Raw genomic sequence first — 18,621 nt, 5'->3', positions numbered from 1 at the left:
GAAATTGTAGAGATTATTCGGCCCCAGGAAGCGACCCAGGAAAGCAACGATGACGTTGAAGGCGAGCCGCAACCTAAGGCTGCCGATGTAGCTGCGGGCCTTGCTCTTGCGGAGCGCTTCTTTGCCGCTGAAGGTAACGCGGAAGAAGCATTCCGCCACATCTACAGCCTGCAGAACTTGCTTTCAGCAGCGCGATTCGGCAAGAAGAAGCAAAGCAAGATGACCGACTAGTTTTCTTTGAGAAAATACTCGATTTCCCCACAAATAAAATGCTGTTTTTTGTGTTTTGTGCTTAATTGGAAGTTCGTTTAATTCGAAGTTTTTTGCGGTCCCCGTGAACTTCGTATTAACGGGAGCCGACTGTACATAGAAACGACAACACACGCCGCTATTATACTATTATTGTGTATTTCTTTGTGTGCCCATCTGTCTTTCATATCTGGTTATGTTAAACTTGTCCTAGCTATCCAGTAAGATAAAAAAAAAATAAAGAATAGAAGCAGAATACAGAAACATATGAATACATACACATACATTGCAAATGTGCCACGCAGACATCACATTACACAGATTCACTCAGAAAAGCCACATCAATGGTTCGCCATTCACTTTTAAGTAGACTTGCACAAATGAGGCTAGAATAAGCAGATACAATGAAAAAAAGAACTGTGTACAGCTTGGCTGTTTTCTACGCTGGCCATGCTAAGACCTATTTGATAAGTGAGCCATTTCTCTCACATGAAACTAAAGAGAGCTAATAACAAAATGCCCGTCTTACAAGCGTTTGACATGGTTGTCGTAACAACAAAGCAGTGTAAGAGATATGGGAACACAAAACAAGCATATCATCCGATCTCCCAATCACTGCCATTATGACTTGCATTCGTAATGCTTCTTATGAATACAAGCTAATGTAACCACAGTTAGTCCTCTTTGAATAAACAAAATTTCCAGGTTAGTTTGAGCTTTCAGCCTTTAGTGAAAGCTAGTGCAATTATGATAATTTGTAGCTATGTAACAAAGGAAATCTTTGAAGAGCATTTTTCTAATCATACAATGCAGAAAAACCTCCCAAATTTGATGCTCAGTAAATGTGAATCAAGTGAATAAAGGTAACGGGGTCACAGGATCCATGAATAAAAAGTAATTTTGTCGCCCTTTCACATAACCTGGAAATGAGGTGTCGTCTGCACTTGAGTCAAACATGTGACCAACGGCCCATCCAAGTGTGTCAAAGTAGTATACACACCAATTCCAGGTACATGCCCACACTACACAAATTTCATTGCTCCTGTGACCCAGCAAATCGGCACAAAGGCATACCCAAGAGTGAATTGGTGAAACATACCACTATGCTTCGAAACATTTTCGTCTCGGATAAGTAAAACTGGTTGTCATCGTAGCAGACCCGCATATGTTTGACTTGGTTGTCAAAACTGCAATAGGGAAAATAAAGAACACAGAATTAAAGTTGTGACAGTATTGCTTGTTCAAATTTTTAAGAATATTTATTCAAGTAATGGTGCTGAAAGCTTGTTTGAATTGAATTCTGGGGTTTTACATGCCAAAACCACAATTTGATTATGAGGCACGCCGTAGTGGGGTGACCACGCATTAATTTTGACCAACAGGAGATCTTTAGCATGCCCCCAATGCATGGGACATGAGCGTTTTTACATTTCCCCCCAATTGAAATGCAGCCACCATAGCTGGGATTCGATCCCGCGACCTCGTGCTTAGCAGCCCAACACCATAGCCGCTAAAGTCACTGTGGCAGGTATGAAAGCTTGTAGTTGATATGTGAATTTATGTAGTTATTTTCAAGTATGAGGTCCATTTTTGTTTATTTCATTTAGTTCTAATTTTGCAAGAGCTTCGTTTACTTAATTTTCCAGAAAAGTTTACTACAAATTGGTACTATTTAAGAAAGGGAAAATGAGACATCCACCCAAACGTAGCTAAGTGCTATAAAGGAAACCTCTCTCCACCTTGCGAGTTTCCGCAGAACTATTATGCCAAACTCTTGTCTTTGCTTCCGAGTTGTTGATAAATTCAACTTCGCCTGCCATCTGCCTGGTTAGCTCAGATGGTAGAGCGGATGCCCCGAAAAGGGGGTAATCCCGGGTTCGAGTCCCGGACCAGGACGAATTTTTCTTCAACTGCGAAGCTTTTGTTTCGAGGAACCCGTTTGAGTTTCCTTTGTAGTACTTAGCTACGTTTGGGTGGATGTCCCATTTTCCCTTTATTAATTACTTCTCTCCACCTTGTGGGTTTCCGCAGAACTAATATGTCAAACAAATCAGTATCTTAGATTTCACCAAGCAGGGTGTCAATGGCTTCTGCATGATACAAAGAAAATCACTAAGACCAGCCTTACTGCTCTGTCTACCCTAGAACAAGAGTAGAACAAGGCTATAGTTCAACTGATTCTATTTCTGGTGCACACAACTCATTATTTTATGCAACTATGAAACCATGGTGTTAACTGCATAATTTTGCTTTCTATTGTATGGCTTGTACCTTACCAAAAATTCATAATTTCTGCTCTTTTCTATAAAAAACTGTATTTAGCTATGTTATATATAATGTTGTATAACTGACTTCTTGCTCTCTCCTTGTTATTATCTGAACTCCCCGACCCCTTGCACAATACTTCTAAAGCTTTGAGGTAGAGTAGACTTCCGCTAGTCCGACCCTGACAGGGCCAATGAAATTGATTGAATTATTTGCGGGTTGAATTAAACAAGCCGAAAAAATGGTAAAACACATCACTGTTTCATTTGACAGTATTTTCCCAATCTTAACATGCCCGCGAATCGAATGCAAACCCAGTTACTATGTGATCACAGCAGTAAACCTATGCAGAAATGCCATTAGAGTTCCAGAACAAAGAAGAAATATAATGAGTGCCCAATTTTTTTTAAAAGAAAAATGTAGTGAACCACCAGTTCTGGCAACCAGAGAAAGTTGAAACCAGTGAACTTTACGTTGGAAGAATGGAGATTTTTTTTTTTTCACAAATTCTCCAGTTTGCTTACAGAAAACCAGAAGGGTCAGGACTAAAGGCGCTAGCATGTGCCTGACTGAGGCCCTGACCCCTGTGCAATCTGTGCTCCAGTGAAACAATCAGGACAGCCTAAGAATAAGGAGAAAAGGAAAAAAAGAAGTGTGCGTGTGTGTGTGTGGGGGGGAGGGGGTTTGAACACTGAATTCATGAGGCAAGTTCGAGAAAAAAAATTATACACTGCAAGCTAAGAAAAACAAGCTCACGATGTGCGTCCATAAAAACGGCATGAGCAACACAGTTTGGGGGAATAATAAAAAGCATAAATAACCATATTGGTAGTACTGCTATTTCAGTTCTTCACGTCACGATTTGCAACAGTACGCATTCGGGAACAAACATAGGAATCAGGAAACAAAACAGACATAGTTCTTTACTATGTCTGACATATAAAAACGATTGATGTTTAATGGCACAAGGGCCAGGTATGGCCAAAGAATGCCATGCTAGTGTTAATGAGTTCGTAGCGGTCTGATGGGTTCTGTGAATTTAATGTGACGTGGCTGCAAAGAGACCTGAAAGAGTTGGTGTAAATTGCATAATCTACATGTAATAAAATTATGGCAATGATTAATGAGGTGTACTATGAACACTAAAAATGCATTGGGAAAGGATGATGCAATATACAAAATATGTGAGATTACTGCCTTGCCAGAGCCCTTGAAACACAAGTGCCTAGAGGCATGTGCTATATGAAACAACTATCACAGCCGCATCCCTCTGAAAAGAGGAGGCGCTACGAACGTATGGGGCTAATAACATGTAACACAACATCTTTCAGGAAACCTAGGACTGCGTTGGTGTCAAAGAGCAGTTCTGCACCGAGTAACACTACAGGATGAAAGGGGGATGTGCTGCCGGTATGCTAAGGGAAAATGTTTCTTTCTCTCAGATTCGGCTTCCCGACACTCCAGGAGGACGTGAAGGACGGTCAGCCTCTCCGCGCATCTACCACAGGTTGGAGGCTCATTTCCAGTGAGTAAAAAGTTATGGCTGCCAAATGTGTGCCCTATGCTTAGACGACAGAATAGGACATCTGTTTGGCATGATTTTGTTGCAGAAGGCCAGAAACTTAATTGTGGCTTTATTACATGCAGCTTATTATTTGTTTCCACGTCCCACAAGCGTTGCCAGTAGTTTCACAGTTTCCTTCATAACAAGGGCTTAAGATCTGTGACAGGGACTGCAGCGGTAGGATTAACAGCATGCGATGCAACTGATGTGGCCATCTGGTCCGCTAGAATGTTACCCTGGATGCCCCTATGACCAGGCACCCAGCATATAATCACATGATGGTTAGATATATATGCTTTACACAAGACGGAATATAGTTCATTAATTACAGAATTTTTGTGCTTACAGAATGACATCAAAGACTTCACAACGCTTAGGGAGTCCGTATATATAACTGATTTTTTGTTTTTATTTCCTTATATGCTTCACAGCCGACAACAGTACGTAGGCCTCAGCCATAAAGATACTAGTTTCTGGATACAGTACATCGGATTCCAAGAAGGATGGACCGACGGATGCATAGGACACCCCGTCGTGCGACTTCGATGCGTCAGTGTAGAACTCCTTGCAGGAGTGCTTGTACTGGAGTTCCAGGAAATGCATTTGGATTTCAATCTTTGGAGCGTGCTTTGTAACTTGCAGGAAAGATATATCACATTGTATCAGCTGCCACTCCCAAGGAGGTAGCAGCTTAGCTGGAGGCATTAAGCAATGTTTGAGGAGTGGGACATCCATTTCAACGCTAAGCTCCCTCACACGCAGTGAAAAGGGCTGTCTTACAGAAGGACGATTACGAATGAGTGTAGCATATGTCATATCGTTAACGGTATTAAAACATAAATGTTGAGGATTAGAGTGAACTTTCAGTAAATATGTTTGGCTGATGTATGTTCTCTGCAGATGGAGTGACCACTCATTTGATTCTACATATAAACTTTCAATGGGACTTGTTCTGAAAGCGCCAGTGGCCAGTCGGATTCCAAATTCAGCTAATTGTTTGTATTTGAGGAATGATTTTCTGTAATGTGTGGAGCTTGATACATGTTCGAAGTGTTCGCCCAGAGCGTTGGCCTTGTCTTCCAAGGTAGTCCCTTGGTTGTCCACTAAGGGCAAAGGGTGGATTTGTTGCCCATTTATCTTTCTTACACCATTCCATGCTTTGAACTCTTGGGTGTAGGAAGTGATGTCTGAGAGAAACTTCTCCTAGTTAGCCCTCCTTGCCTGTCTCTGCCCATGCTTTGTTTTGTTTCTTTCGTGCCAGTCTGCACTGTTCATTCCACCAGGGAACCCGTCTTTTACATGAGAGTCCTTCTGTTTGTGGAATGAATTTTTCTGCTGCGTCGAGTATAAAACAAGTAAAATACTCCACTGCTTCATCTATGCTAAAATCGGTGATAACATGTTGTGATAAGTACTTTGATTCCTTAAACTGATTCCATTCGGCAGAGGCTCGTTTCCACCGAGGGGGTATTTGGGGGCCATTCATGTTGACGTATTGAATTTAACATTACAGGGAAGTGATCACTTCCATAGGGATTTTTGATTACATGCCATTGCAAGTCCGGGAAAATTGAAACACAGCCAATCGACAGGTCTATTGATGAACATGAATTATGATGAATATTATAATACGTTGGCTCCTTCTTGTTGAAGAGGCATGCACCGAAGTTCACAAGAAAATTTTCAATGGAACGACCTCTAGCGTCACATTGCGAGTCTCCCCACATGGTGTTGTGGGCATTAAAATCGCCTATGAGTATGTAGGGGTCCGGAAGCTGATCAATGAGGTTATAAAAATAACTTTTTCCAAATACGCATATGCAACATACAGTGATCAATTTATTAAAAAGAATTGCCCGAATTGATACTGCCTCAAGGGGCGTCTGAAGGGCAACATGGTGACGAGCTACGGACTTGTCCACAACTATTGCTACACTGCCAGACGAGGTATTCGTCTCATTGCGGTCTTTATGGTAGACGGTGTACTGACGAAGAAAGTTTGTTTGTGTACATTTAAGATGTGTCTCCTGAATACACAGCACCTTTGGGTTATATTTGTGTAAGAGTTCTTTAATGTCATCGAGGTTGTTGATGAGACCTCTAACGTTCCAGTGTATTATTTGTGTAGCCAAATTGTTCGTGTTTTTATGCTGTGTGTCAAGAGGAGTCAAGTTGGAGAAATGACTTACGGAGCCTTTTCAGGCCCTCTGATTTGGGCTTTGTCTTTTTTGGAGGGGTCGCGACATTCGCGCCGCTCCTGAGGCGCTAGATGTGCCATCTGGCTCGGGGTTGTGGCCATCGACTCTTGGGAGCCGCTGGACTTCCGCTCACACGAGCGGGGTGTTTTCACCGTAGGCCTTGCCTCAAAAAGCAGGGCCTTGGAGGCCACCAACTCAGAGGTCGATGGGCCCTCCTTGAGGGACAGCGCAGCAGCGCTGGCTGCTGACGCCAAGGGGGCTGGTGGCATGGCCGCAACCACACTCTTTGTGGGCGGTCCGGAACCGGAGTCTGCTGCGGCGTTGCCCCCTTGCGCGCCGCATCAGCATACCCTAAGGTATGAATAAAGGAAACACATTTCTGCGCTTCTTGAAATGAGATGTTCTCTTTGATTTTCATTGTGATTATGTCTTTTTCTTTTTTCCATGTGGGGCAAGTTCGAGAGTATGCTGCGTGTCCACCGTCACAGTTGAGACAGTGGAGTGTGCCACTACAGTTGTTGGATTCGTGTTTGTGTTCGCCACATTTTGCACAGGTCAGTCGGCCACGGCAGCTTTGCAAACCATGGCCATATCTCTGACACTTGAAGCATCTTCAGGGGTTTGGGATGTAGGGCCTGACTAATTTTGGTATATCCCGTTTCTAGGGTTTCTGGTAGCACGCTCTATGCAAAGGTAAGGCTTAGATGCTTAGTTGGAATATCTTGGTTGTCTCGCTTGATCTTTATTCTTTGCACCTGAATCACATTGTGTTCTTTCCAGCCCTCCAGGAGCTCTTCCTCACTTAGGCTCAATAGATCTTCATCAGAGATGACTCCTTTGCACGTGTTCAGTGATCGGTGGGGGGTAACAGTGATTGCCACATTACGGAATGCTAGGAGATTGGAGAGTTTGCCATGCTGTTGAGTGTCGCGGACCTCAAGAAGAAGGTCGCCACTGCTCATTTTTGTCACTTTGTAGCCAGCACCTACTGTGTCGGTAAGGCATTTAGCTATGATGAAAGGTGAGATAGTTCTGACTGTCTTTTCGGGATCTTGACTGTGTATCACATGGAAGCAGAAGAAGCACTGGCTGAATAGCTGAAAAATTTCTTCGGTGCGCCCTCTTTTTGAAAGAGAACGATCGGAAAGAGGGGGAATGATGTCACTGCCATGCAGAATTCATTTAATTTTGGTAGCTACGCCAGCCACCCACCACCGAGCCCAACAAGGGGACACCACAAGTCCGGGAGGAAACGCAGACGCCAGCTGTACGTAGCTACTATAACCTAATATAAAATACCCAAGGTTGGATACATACACCAGGTTAACCCTTGCCACCTAGAAATTCGGAAGTGAGAAGAAGTGATAAGAAGACAGGAAAGAAGAGACAGCGAGGGGGAAGCAAAAGATTGAATAGAGGGACAGGAAAAGGTGACTGCCGATTTCCTCCAGGTGGGTCAGTCTGAAGGTGCCATCTATGTGAAGCAGAGGCCGAAGAGGTGTGTTGCCTCCGCAGGGGGGGCTTGAAGGTCCAAACGCCCAGCATCGGCTCAACCCCCAGGATCCCCCTATCCCCAGACACGGCTAAACCGCACACGGCTACACGCAGGAGGGTCCAACCCTTGTGTGCTCAGGTATGTGGTGTCGCAACACATCAAATGCCTGCTGACGCAGATGCCCCTGCGGGGCTTACATATAAAAATGCTAAAGTATTCATTCGGGCTCAAACTGGCATGAATAAGCATTTAGAACTCACTTTGTAAAAACACACAGAATTCGCACGAAAACCGCACATCACATCAACAAGCTATGTTTTGTTACATATATTTCTTTTATAAAATTTTTTTGAAGGCAATTGCTTTATTAGGTCTAACATTTCCTTGTTTTATATTAGGAGCTTTGGAATTTTATACCTCAAGCTTTGCATCCCATAATTAGTTCTTATCTTAGGTAGTTTATAGTTAATCACACGAAAGTTACGGTCTGTGGTTGTTTGAAGATAGATTGACTCAAAATTTGCCCAGTTTTCTTTAATTTGTGTGAACATATAAAGTGAGAGCTTCTCTGTACAAAGAAGATTTGGTGGAACTAATTTATACCTCGTTTTATATGGAGATGTGGTATCATTGAAGTGGACGCGTTCAAGAGCATGAACAGCTTTCTTTTGTAAACCTCTAGTTTATTTAAATTTGTCATCATTGTAGAGCCCCATATCAGTAAGCAGTATTGTAGATGGGTCTGAGTTAATGCATGATATATAACCGGTTTTAATCTGTTTGGAATTAAAGAACCTATTTTCCATAGTGCGCCAATTGTTCAGGATACCTTACTTTGGAGGTGAGATATGTGGTCATTCCACGATAAATATTTGCGAAAAAATACATCTAGGAACTTTATACTGCTCGTCTTTTCAAGCACTGCATCTTCAAAACGCAGGTTGAAACTATTATTTATATGTGAGTTTTGAGTTCTGAAGATGACATATATCGTTTTACTTGTATTTAACTGTAACCCATTTGCATTTAACCATAGTGATAGTTCTCTTAGTCGTATATTAGCTTTTAATTCAGCCTGTTCCAAATTTTTACCATGAAAAAATTAATTTGTATTGTTGGCGAAAAGTACTATCTCCTCAGTATGGGGTATGTTACAGATGTAATTCCCATAGAAAATAAATAAAAGGGGACCTAATATCGAGCTTTGCGGTACTCCTGTTGTGATTATGTTGTGATCTGAAGTACAGCTGTTTAATGTCTCATATTGCTTGCGATTTTACACTAAATGTCCATCGTCCTTACACTTAGCACTTTACTGCTGCCTATGGACATGTTGTCCTCCATGCTGTCCAGGGTGCATTTGACTGTCCAGATTTCTCAAACAACTCTGCAACAATTGCACATGGGATGGTGACCCATGCCTAGACTAAATATTCTACTATTTCATCATGTGACACAAGCTATTCTCCAGAATGCCAAAAACATGTGATGCAGCATGCTGCTAGCTCAGTGTTTAAAATTACTTATCTCTTGAATGAGCTTTCATAATCAAAGACCGAAAGCAGAGTGTCATTGTGATGCTGTGTGAAAGCTTAGTGTTTTGCCATCTTGTGATGGCAATGGCAATGACCATAGGTAAATGGTGGGTGGAGGGGGGGTAGTGCATCCCCCCACCCACCCTGCCTGCTTAGTGCATTGAGTGCACAATCTTTAATTTTTCTAACGGAATATGAAACTGGAAGCAACTTTGCTGCAGATGCTACCATTTGATCGTGTTTACATCGTAGTCCGATAGTAGGGGTGCAGACAAGTATTTAGGAAGGGGCTAGAATAAGCAGCCTCTTTTTCCCCAAGTCAGGGTATTCCCTTTCATAGCAAGTTAGATCTCAGTGCAGATAAAACCATAAGTGAGGTCTGATCAAAGAAGACCTTTCGTTGCAGTACTAGCACCTCAGAAGTTCCTGTTGGAAATGTTCTTTCAGGAAAAGATTTAAGAAAATTCTGGTTTGATAGATGGGAAGGGGCAGAAGGAGGAGGGGGGCACTGTAAAATAGTCTGAACCCCTAATTAAAAACTCTGAACCCCTAATAAAAAATCGAATTAGCCTGTCTAATTAACAAAAGCCTGAATTATGGGATTTTACATGCCAAAACCACGATCTGATTATGAGGCACGCTGTAGTGGGGGGCTCCGGAAATTTGGACCACCTGGGGTTCTTTAATGTGCACCTAAATCTAAGTACATGGGTGTTTTCGCATATTGCCCCCATCGAAATGCGGTCGCCGTGGCCGGGATTTGATCCCGCAACCTCGTGCTTAGCAGCCCAACACCATAGCCACTAAGCAACTGCGGCAGGTTTAACAAAAGTCTACTGCATATGAACAAATAAGTAAATAAATATGAATAACTGCAATTTAACTCTGCATGGCATTCCTTGAATTTTACAACCACCAATAAGACAACTGCTATGGCTGGGAGGCAAACTCCAAGTCTTGCAATAACATAAAAATATCGCTCTAACCAGGTTGCTAAAGTGGCCACCACAAATACAGGGCCGCACTCACTTTATGCTGATAGCATAGCCACCATTCTGCTTGGCACTTATGCGCAACAGGAAGGTGCCACTGGGCGACTTTTCCAGCAGGGCAGTAGCACCTTCCCTCTCCATGGTGCCAGCAAACCAGGGATACTCTTCAAGGTTGAGGTTGACGTAGCCATCGCGACTTGGGGGCAAGGGAGGTGCACATGACTGCATGCCTTGCTGTCCCGAGCTGTAGCTCCTGCCCAGGGGTGCGGGGCACTCGTATGAGCCCCGCTTGTCCAGCTGCACAAGGTGGCAATCATCGGTTAGCATGTTCAGATCAGTAAACAGATTGTGAGTGCATACACAGGCAGGCAGTCAGGATAGTGCGCTGTGAAGTGTGCAAAAATTGATTGCTGCCTGTGCCCCACTGGTGTGGGATGCAACACTATTGTGAAACGCTAGTGCCAGGCCTGAAATCTACACGTATACACAAAGTTTATGAAGGCAGCCAAAAAGTCACTTTTGCCATAGGTGCGAAGACTAACCATTCTGAATGACATTGAGTCACTTGACATTATTAATGGCCTAACATTATCTCATGAAGTTTTATTTTTACATGAAATATAAGGTCCATAACTGTTGTCATCATGGGCATGAAAAAAACAAAAAGGACGGGTTGGTTAGATACACGAGTGAATCTGGTGCATATAACAGGTACAATTCAACTGCTCTAACCGTTTCAAAAAGTTTGCACAAGGAGCGGCACTTTATGCAACCCAGCTGTCCTTTAATTCCAAACACTACCTACAGAACTCCAGACCTGCACAGGTGTCCCTTATCCATCGTGTGTTTAGTTGATCACTTTTGCTGCTAGGGACAGAATGCACAAAAGGAATGGTGCTCGTTATACCTTTTTTTATGTCTGCTTCTGTAGTCTGTTCCAGTGCTTATGCTGCTATTTCGGCAGGCACAAGGCACTTATACTGTCTGAATGCATAAATTTATAAAAATAAATAAAGGAAATGATATTTGCTAATGTTTTGCATTTTAACAGCAAGATGAGAGCAGGGGAGCAGTGCAAGAAAGAAAAACAAAGGGTACAGGTGGCAGATGGTATACAGTAAAACCTCGTTAATACGTAGTTGGCAGGGAACATGGATCAGGTACGCACAGGAATCATACCAGACAATGGCAGATGACCAGCTATAGACTTACTGGCCAGAAAAGAACTACATCTAAATTCTCACTCAAACACAAGCAGACACGCTTTATTTGTGAGCAGGCAGCAAGAAATCTGATTTTCAAATGCCGCCGTGGCGGCCTTGCAGCAACAATGGCATCCACAAACTCGACAATGCCTGAGCCAGTTTCTCCATCAGGCCACACTTCTCTGCAAACACCCTCATGATGGTTAATGCACGCACCACATCGGATGTGAGAGGGCCATCATCCACTTCCATACTGTCATCGTGGACTATATGGAAGTGGAAGAAGCTATGGGAGCATGAAACATGTTAAGGCCACTATGTTTTAACGTCACTATTGGTGGCGACTGCAGTCTTTGAAAGGTCCATGCACTGCAGTTTCATTATCCATGGTCTATGCACACTACATTTGTCTGATTCTGTGCTTGTACGCACCGAAAAACTAAGTAAATACTACACACTAACTGTTTGGCATACAGTTAGCGACTACGGCTTAAGGGGAGAAGAGGTGTTTAACAAATTTTAAAAAATTTTTTGACCAAATTTAATAAAAATTCGCAACCAAAGTTTTTCATGCTGATTTCATAAATATAATTACTTTTTAAATTGACAGTGATTCCAGATATAGTTAAAATTAGTCACCCATTGTTTATCAGAACAATCTCAAGAAGAGTATCAGCCAGAATGTTCATATGATTGGATACTGCAAAGTGTAAGGAACACAAATGTAGGACTACTTTTTTTACATTGCAGGTATTACCAATTTTAGAGCAATCTGAAGTTTAATCTCCAGACATGGCTATCATGTGGTTCAATTAGTAGCCAGATTTTAAAAATTTACAAAAGCGAAATTTAAAAAATCTGCTCCTAGCACTGTTTAGGCAGAGTTCTGACTGGTGTGGTAGAAGTCTGTTGCCAGACTGCCTGCCAAATCTGACGTGAAAAAATACCGTCAAATATAGTGAATGCAACGACGACGTTTCCGAAGTGCACAGAGTTACCAGATCAGGAGTACTGTATTTACTCGCATAATGATCGCACCCCTGAATTTTGTCGGCAAAATTGGATTTTTTTTTCATTTCCTGTGTAATGATTGCACCCCGAACTTGCCACAGCGATATGTCGTGTACCAAGTCTAGCTAATAATGATTGCAATTACCATCTGTCGAATGCTACGCGAACGACTCTTCAAGGCAAACCAAGCGGTCTGCACGCACCGAACATTCTTAAGTAGATGCCCCATTTCATTACTTTCATCACTTTCCGCACTTCCATGACAAAAAAAGGTACAACCAAACTTGCCTTTATTATGTGTAGGCTTTATTATGGTTGTGGTCAACAACAACAAAAAAGGCGCCTTTCGATTCTTCTTATCTGCACTCGTGGGCACGCAACAAATCGCGAGCGGCAACGATAACAGCCACGTTTACACTTATATGTTAGAAGTGTACCCTATTCATGCGCCGACACTTGTAACACACCTAAGTTATTCGCCCACCCTTAGCGGAAACGTGCCGTATTAGGATAGTAGTGAAGACAAATGGCGCAGTTTCCGCAGCATGCCGGCCATGTGTTTCTATGTCACTGGCAGCTAAGCAAGCCCATCTGTTTCTTTCCCCTCAAAGTGGACATGGCTACGTTATTGCCACAAACTTGCCGATATTAACTATATTATTCATTACTGATACGGAAGAAACTGTTTCAATGCACGTAATGTACTCACGAGAAGAAAAAGAAATTGTGTTCGGCTTGCTCTGCCGGCCGCCATTTTTGTTTTGGTGTCCCGCACTACACACAGCGGCAGCCGCCTATTTGTTGACCTGTTGTCATCCCGCAGCAAATGCGGCGTGAAAAAAATTTTTTTTATCTTCTCGTGGGAAATTTAACCTGTGTAATGATCGCACCCCTGAATTTGCGTCAATTTTTTTTCCAAAAAAGTGCGATCATTATGCGAGTAAATACGGTATAAAATACGCACACTCTCCCAGCTCCCTATGGTACTGTAAGGTTGCTGCATAACCCATGTGCTTTCGAATCACTTGCTGGATGCAGGCCCTGTTCTCTGACGGTACGAAGCGCTTTCTTTCGCTGCGCATGCTGTGGCTGGTCCACACGGGATAAGGCTTTCGCTGGATCTGAAAGTGAGACGTGCTGCATAACACTCGGGGCTTCTATCTCTGCGCGCAATCGCCACAACGGCAGGAAATGGTGGCACTGCTTTGCTTTGTATAGGCAATCTCCTGGGAATTATACTGCTTGCAATACAGACTTTTTTGAAACTGAGACGTGTTGCATAATACTCAGGGCACTTTCTATCACTACGCGGGATCGCTGCAATGGTACAAAACGGTTGCATTGCCTTGCTTTACATGGTGACAGACAGGAAGAAGAAGCATGTGTATTGTGCAGGTAAGAATAACTTGCAGGTAGCGATAGATCCGTGCCGGAGCTCTTTAGTTTCGTAGAGATCAGCAGGCGCGCTCTTGCCACCACGCACATCTACAGCACTAATCGTGAGCATGTTAGCCAGGAGAGGCTGTTTGATTGCACGGCGGCGACTCCTGGCCTTGTTGGCCTCATACTGAAGCCTTCGAATTTCTCGACGATGTTTGGCTTGAAGAAGCACATATGCCACAACGAACTGGAGCACACGGTCAAATTCTTCAGGATCGTTGCTTGAAAGCTTTGAAGCTGCGAGCACCATTTTCCCAATTTTAATGCTTTGGATATGCTATGGATTGGCCGTCGAGCTAGCCTCGGCTTCAAGCAGTTTACGGCTGGGTGCAACAATGACAGTCCTGTAGTAAAATACATGAAATATGCCTACTAATGTTTCTCACTCAATTTAATAAACATTTGCTCCCTAGATAACTGTTTTTATTGTACTATGATTGGCAAGCAAACTTACCCATTTCACTGCAGCTATCGCCATCGCGAGGTTTAATGTAATTAAATATGCGCATGTAGCAGCAACCGAAATATAATGGCATTAAGAAACTTAAGGTCTAGCACTTTTAATGTAATTAACCTCGCACGTGTAGCTCGGGTATTAATGTGTAAGAAATGTGCGGTTTGTTTCTGCGTGCAAACAGGCAATACAGTATGAGCTGGTATTTCACACTATTCTAGAGCAGCAGACTAAATTTGCAGAGATTTTTGAAGTTCAGGCAGTCAAGTTTGGGAGCCAAATGACCGATCATAGATTTGTGACATCACTGCAACTTTGATCATAAAAATCAAACTCTGTAAGCAGTTGGTCACAGCACAACAGCTGCTATTCTAATTACAATGCCGTATCAGCTGGCCCCAGCCAACCATAGAGTAGAAGATGAACAGTCATAAAACCAACACCAATGGCCAACATTTGAATGAGAGTTGGTGCAGGCGGCTCCCATATAAGCCGGTTATCCGTGCAAGTCTGGAGTTCCAGTAGGTCATGATTTCGAACTTCAAAATAGGAGAGTCTTCCTTGTTTGGAGATACTACAGTTAAGCCTCGATATTATGAAGTCAGTAAAAGCGGGAATTTGCTTCGATATATCGAAATTTCGTTGTAATTAAATTCGACATTTTATGCAAATAAGGACAGTCGCCGATCGACATTTCTTATGCAAAAATGGTCGCAGAATTTTATGAATTATCGGGCAATCGAAAAAATCAAATTTGAATGAGAAAAAAATTCATTTTGACAAATTTAGGAGTCGGCGACGATTGATACGGTTTCAAGCCACGTCCGTCGACAATACTGACACGCATACTTGTCTTTATCGGATGACACGTTTCACCGCCTAACAAATGTTATCGCACAGCGCAGGACGTGCTTGCATGTGTGGGAAGTTTCTGGAATGTTATCGATGGTTCCATCCACTGTCCATGACCGAAACTTGTGTAATCTGATTGCATGTGTGCACGACGCGAATAATGTAGAACTTTGTGGAAGGCGCGCGGGTCCCAGCGATTAGTCTGGAACGTTCGACGATCACTGACTGTGTTCGCCGCTCTCGTTGTGCTTTAAATGTAGTCTGTTTTGTGGGCACAGGTTTGCCCAATAAAAGCTAGTTTTGCCTTTCAGAGTATTGCTACTCTGTTCTTTGACGCCACGACCACGTGACATCAGGTGGAGGTGCTTTGCGTTCATGTACCGGACGCCTCCACAAAGCCGTGACCCAAGCCAAGAACCAGCGAGGTAGCCGCAGGCTGCAAGGTCTGCCCCGGAGCACGGACTTTTGCCTGAGACGACCAGGAAGATCGCCACCAAGTCCACCCCAATGACAGCCCCAGCATCCCCCGTCGTGCTGCAGCAGCCCAGGGAGCCTCCGACGTTCCGCGGTTCAACGTTCGAGGATCCGGAAAGCTGGCTTGAGATGTATGAGAGAGTCGCTACATTTAACAACTGGCACAGCGACGACAAACTGCGACATGTCTTCTTCACATTGGAAGAGGCGGCCAGGACGTGGTTCGAGAACAGAGAAGCCACCTGAACGACCTGGGAACTGTTCTGAAGCGGCTTCCTGCAGACATTTGCAAGCGTCGTACGCCGAGAACGAGCCCAAGCGCTATTAGAAAACCGGGTGCAGCTACCTAATGAGACAACCGCGACCTTCACGGAGGAAATGGGCAGTCTATTCCGCCACGCCGACCCTGAAATGCCCGAGGAGAAGAAAGTCCGCCTACTCATGTGTTGTGTGAAGGAGGAACTTTTTGCCGGAATGGTACGAAGCCCACCGAAGACCGTCGACGAGTTTCTTCGCGAAGCCACCAGCATTGAGAAGACACTCAAGATGCGAAACCGGCAATTCGACCGCCGCACGAACCTGACAAACTACGGCGGAGTTCAGTCACTGGCCACCGACGACCTACGTGAGACTATCCGAGCGGTCGTGCGGGAGGAGCTACAGAAGCTGTTCCCATCATCACAGCCTCAAGTGGCTTCTATTGCTGACACCGTACGTGAGCAGCTCCAACAACAACTCGGAGTAGCCCCTGAATCGCCGCAGCCTCAGCCGCAAGCGATCACCTACACCGCCGTCGCCCGCCGTCAAGGTCCCCCTCCATGACCGTGCCAGGGCCCCGTAACGCCGCAATTCCGTCGACCACCAACGCCGCCGCCAGCACGCCCACTCGTCACCCAGTGCAGCTACCCGAGGAAGACAGACGTTTGGCGCGCTCCTGACCACCGCCCGCTCTGCTACCACTGCGGAGAAGCGGGTCACGTCTACCGACGATGCCCATACCGGGTGATGGGATTGCGAGGTTTTGCCGTCAATGCTCCGCGCCCCCAGCAAAGTTAACGCCCTCGCGATATCGTCAACTACCTCGCCGCTACTCAGTGAAGCTCTCGACGACCGTTGCGTTCGCCATCACCAGGCAGCTACCTGTCGCCGCAGCACCGACCATACACTGGCCCAGCCCGGGGCCGGTCAGCGAGCCCATATCCGGAAAACTAAAAGCAGCAACTGATGGAGGTGCGGTTGCTGTTCGTCAAACTGACGAAGATCTTCCGCCACTGACGAAGACGACGAAGAGACCATCTCGACGACATAATAATGGCACGCCGCCGTCCCGACGAAGTCAGGAAGCCAAGACTACACCGACGAAAGGCGACTTGACGATGCGACGTTTCAACTTCAGTTCAACACAGTGCAGCCGTGATCCGACGCCAAGACCTAACTGCAACGCCAGAGAAAGAACCACCGACCTCGACGTGCTTCTCAACGGCCACGCAGTTACCGCCTTAGTGGACACAGGGGCTAATTACTCCGTAATGAGTGGACACATCGCCGCCCAGTTGAAGAAAGCTAAAACTGCATGGGAAGGCCATCAAATTCGAACCGCTGGAGGACACCTCATTACGCCGACTGGAATCTGCACGGCAAGAATTACCGTTCATGACCGGACGTACCCTGCCACCTTTGTTATCCTCCAACAGTGTTCACGAGACGTCATTCTCGGCATGGACTTTCTGAACCAACACGGCGCAATCATAGACCTGAAGTCAAAATCGCTAATGCTGTCGGAAGATCAAGCGATACCGCCGGAGAGCTCTCGTAGTCACCACACCTTGAGTGTGCTCGAAGATCAAGTGAGCATCCCGCCTCGCTCGAGCGTTGTTATTCGGTCGGCACAGAAATACCTGCTGACGAAGAAGGCGTCATCGAAGGCGACCAACGTCTACTGCTCGACCGTGAAATTTGTGCTGCTAGAGGAATCGCTCGACTGCACGAAGGAAACACGAAAGTGTTGCTGACAAACTTGAGCCAGGAGTTCAAGCACATCAACAAGGGCACGACGATCGCATACAGCGAGGAAATTCTGGAAACCAGCAATGCGTTTGTCCTCTCGGATTCTGCCGCTTGTACCTCAACGACCGTAGTTCCCGAACCAGACTTCAACATAAATCCAAGTCTCCCCATGATTAAACAACAACAGCTGAGAAGCTTACTTTGACGATACAAAGAGTGCTTTTCGACGTCCAAGGATTTGACAAACGCCAGTCGCAAACCATTGCATAATAACCGAAGAGTGTTCGACCACTCTGCCAGAGCCCTTATCGAGTTTCTACACGAGAATGTGAGGCTATAAGGCACCAAGTCGACGAAATGTTGCGCGACGACATCATCCAGCCATCCAAAAGCCTGTGGGCATCTCCTGTTGTCTTGGTGAAGAAAAAAGACGGAACCCTACGTTTCTGCGTCGATTATCATCGTCTGTACAAGATCATGAAGAAGGACGTATACCCCCTCCCACGAATAGATGACGCACTGGATCGGCTCTGCAATGCTTAAATACTTCTCATCGATGAACCTCAAGTCTGGCTATTGGCGAATAGAAGTCGACGAAAGAGATCACGAAAAGACGGCCTTAATCACCCCAGACGGCCTCTACGAGTTCAAGGTTATGCAATTTGAAATGTGCTCGCCGCCTGCAACGTTCCAGCACGTGATGGACATGGTTTTAGCAGGATTGAAGTGGCAGACCTGTCTCGTTTACTTGGATGACGTCGTCGTCTTCGCCGGAAATTTCGACGATCACCTCAGGCGGCTTGCGACAGTTCTAGAGGCCATCAAGTCATCAGGGCTTACTCTGAAGCCGGAAAAATGCCGCTTCGCTTACGATGGGCTT

The 18,621-nt window shown here is 44.8% G+C and overlaps 1 protein-coding gene across 5 annotated transcripts in view; it reads right to left on the bottom strand.

Moving 5' to 3' along the window:
- Positions 1–18,621, bottom strand: part of Vav (Vav guanine nucleotide exchange factor) — a 312,152-nt gene that overhangs the window by 22,030 nt on the left and 271,501 nt on the right. For all 5 annotated transcript variants that reach the window (XM_075692551.1, XM_075692576.1, XM_075692567.1 and 2 more), the window contains 2 exons: positions 10,336–10,595; positions 1,349–1,436 (listed from right to left, as the gene is read on the bottom strand). In XM_075692551.1, the coding sequence (XP_075548666.1) occupies positions 1,349–1,436; positions 10,336–10,595 (348 nt within the window). The remainder of the gene's footprint in view (positions 1–1,348; positions 1,437–10,335; positions 10,596–18,621) is intronic.

Source organism: Dermacentor variabilis, chromosome 1 (genome assembly GCF_050947875.1).
Source record: "Dermacentor variabilis isolate Ectoservices chromosome 1, ASM5094787v1, whole genome shotgun sequence".
NCBI lineage: Eukaryota > Metazoa > Arthropoda > Arachnida > Ixodida > Ixodidae > Dermacentor > Dermacentor variabilis.
Note: the sequence above shows the minus strand (reverse complement) of the source record. Positions and strands in the feature narration are given on the sequence as shown.